This window comes from Dendroctonus ponderosae, unplaced genomic scaffold (assembly GCF_020466585.1).
Source record: "Dendroctonus ponderosae isolate FM_Combo_2020 unplaced genomic scaffold, Dpon_F_20191213v2 Dpon_F_20191213_9, whole genome shotgun sequence".
NCBI classification, from domain to species: domain Eukaryota; kingdom Metazoa; phylum Arthropoda; class Insecta; order Coleoptera; family Curculionidae; genus Dendroctonus; species Dendroctonus ponderosae.
This window is the reverse complement of record NW_026019116.1, coordinates 7310459-7312591: the sequence shown is the minus strand read 5'-3', so window position 1 is coordinate 7312591 and position 2133 is coordinate 7310459. Positions and strand designations below refer to the sequence as shown.

Here is a 2133-nt window from a genome sequence, read left to right as displayed (position 1 = left end):
GCGAGTCCTAAGATCCATAACAGGACACACACTATACGATATGAAAAGGAGTGAGGAAATTAGAGATACCTGTAAGGTTTCGGATGTTGTAAGATAGACCAGAGCAAGGAGAAGAGCGTGGGGAGACCATGTAGAGAGAATGGCCGACGACCGAATGGCAAAAATCGCCAAAGACCAAAAACCTAACAGCTCAAGACTCGCAGGAAGACTACCGGAGCGATGGTACGAAAGCTGGACATCAGCATCCCAGGACTAGGAAGTTGAAGAAAAACACAGGACTCTGAGTCCTAACGTACGAGGAAGATGAAGAAGAGAAACGCCCCCGGAGCTTTACAAAATAATCTGATATTTATCGAGTGGTACCTGCTGGCGCCCCTGGATATCTTGAAGGCGTGGCTGGGTATGGACTAGTGCTTGCCCCAGGGGGTCCAGGTATAAAGCCACCTGGTCCATAGCCAGGAATTGCTCCAACTCCCGGTTTCTGCAGTTCACCTGCACTTGGACCGTATCCAGGTGTGCCTGCATAATAAGATAAAGTATTTTTGCTTTGCACTTGCACAAGCCGGAAGGGTTATTTGCAAGTACCTGGTCCGCTCCAGTACCCAGGAATTGCCCCAGATGGAAATTGTCCAGGCTTGTAGGCCCCTGCGCTTCCCGGTCCATAAGCGGCACCTAGAAATCCAGTTTGTGTGAATTTGATTGGGTATAACCTGAAAGAGGTAATTAGTTGGCTTCTAGATCTTCTACCTGGTCCTCCGATTTGAGCCCCAACAGCTCCCGCTTCGTATGTGCCATGAAAGGTTCCAGAGAATTTCCCAGTTTGCCCCGCGTGGCTCTGATATTGTCCTTCAAGTTGGCCGCCAAATGTCCCTGATGGACCACTTCCTCCACCTGGTCTGGTTGTTTCTTTAACGTCCAAATCAAACTCAAGTATTTCTACTGTCTTTATCAATATACCTTGAGGACCAGTTCCAGTTGTTCCTGGCAAGAGTGGACCTGAGGGATATGGTGTTCCAGGTCGGCTAGCACTGTCTCCCGGGCTTCCTCCGGGCGCTAAATATTGTCCACCGATTGAGGGATATCCGGGTCCTCCTGGCGGATATCCTAAGCCGGTTTCTCCTGGGCGTGCTCCAGGCGGAAGATAACCAGCTTCGCCAGGTCGGATGCTTGTTGGGTACTGGCCTGGGTGCCCTGCTGCTGGAGGCGCCCTGGGCACTCCAGTGGAACCTGGGGCATATCCAGGATAGAAAGTCGGGATTGTTTGAGGTGGATATGGGTATCCACCGCCACTATCTCCGGGTTGTCCGGAAGCGATGGTTCCAGAAGGTGGATATTCGCCTGGGGGTCCTGATCCAGGGGTAAAGTTGGGGGGATTGTTAGTTCCTCCGGGTTGTTGAGAAGGGGGCGGGTAAACGTCTCCAGGCCGAAAGCGTGGACTGTCGCCTATGGGTTGATAGTTCGATCCGCTTTGGCCTGGTTGCTGGCCGCTGGGGCCGCTGGGGAATCCTTGAGATCCACCCGGAAATCTGAATTGTCCCGTTTTGGTAATATACTGACTGTCTAAGAAGCACTTACCTATCTCCTGGCCGGAATGGACCTCCAGGATATTCAGGGCGTGTTATTCTTTCGGGAGCTTGTCCTGCAGGGCGTCGGAACAGGAGCGTTTGGTCTTGTAGTCCAGAGCCCAAACATTCTCCGCAATCGACTGGGGAGCTTTGGCTTTGGGCCTGCCCCATTCCACTGGTGCCAGCTGATTGGCAACGTTACATTCGTTTCAGGAAAGTTTTCCAGGTGTTGGTCTATACATACTGACAACTGCCTTTGTGCCTTCAACACTGCTCTCTGCCTCGGCTTTTCCTGGCTGGCCACTCTGGCTGCCGAAGGTGAGATATTGGGACTGGGTTTGACCTCGCACTCGTCCTACGAAATGCCGTCGCTCCTCCCGCTTTCGGCGTATTTTGCGCGATATTTCCACTATAGGCAGGTCGTTTTGTATGTCGGACAGTGCCTGGGTGTTTTGGGCATCTGGCAGAGTGTTCTGGATGAGGTATGTGGGAAAGCCGCGGCAGAAGTCGGATATTCGTGTACCTGCCAGCCTCCATACCTAAACCATTGATGATGAGTTAAGCGGGG

At 52.4% G+C, this 2133-nt stretch overlaps 1 protein-coding gene across 4 annotated transcripts in view; it reads right to left on the bottom strand.

Moving 5' to 3' along the window:
* Positions 1–2133, bottom strand: part of LOC109539337 (collagen alpha-1(I) chain) — a 26316-nt gene that overhangs the window by 21532 nt on the left and 2651 nt on the right. For all 4 annotated transcript variants that reach the window (XM_048669762.1, XM_048669763.1, XM_048669764.1 and 1 more), the window contains exons 4-9: positions 1810–2104; positions 1576–1750; positions 958–1526; positions 748–906; positions 586–672; positions 364–519 (exon numbers count right to left, since the gene is read on the bottom strand). In XM_048669762.1, the coding sequence (XP_048525719.1) occupies positions 364–519; positions 586–672; positions 748–906; positions 958–1526; positions 1576–1750; positions 1810–2104 (1441 nt within the window). The remainder of the gene's footprint in view (positions 1–363; positions 520–585; positions 673–747; positions 907–957; positions 1527–1575; positions 1751–1809; positions 2105–2133) is intronic.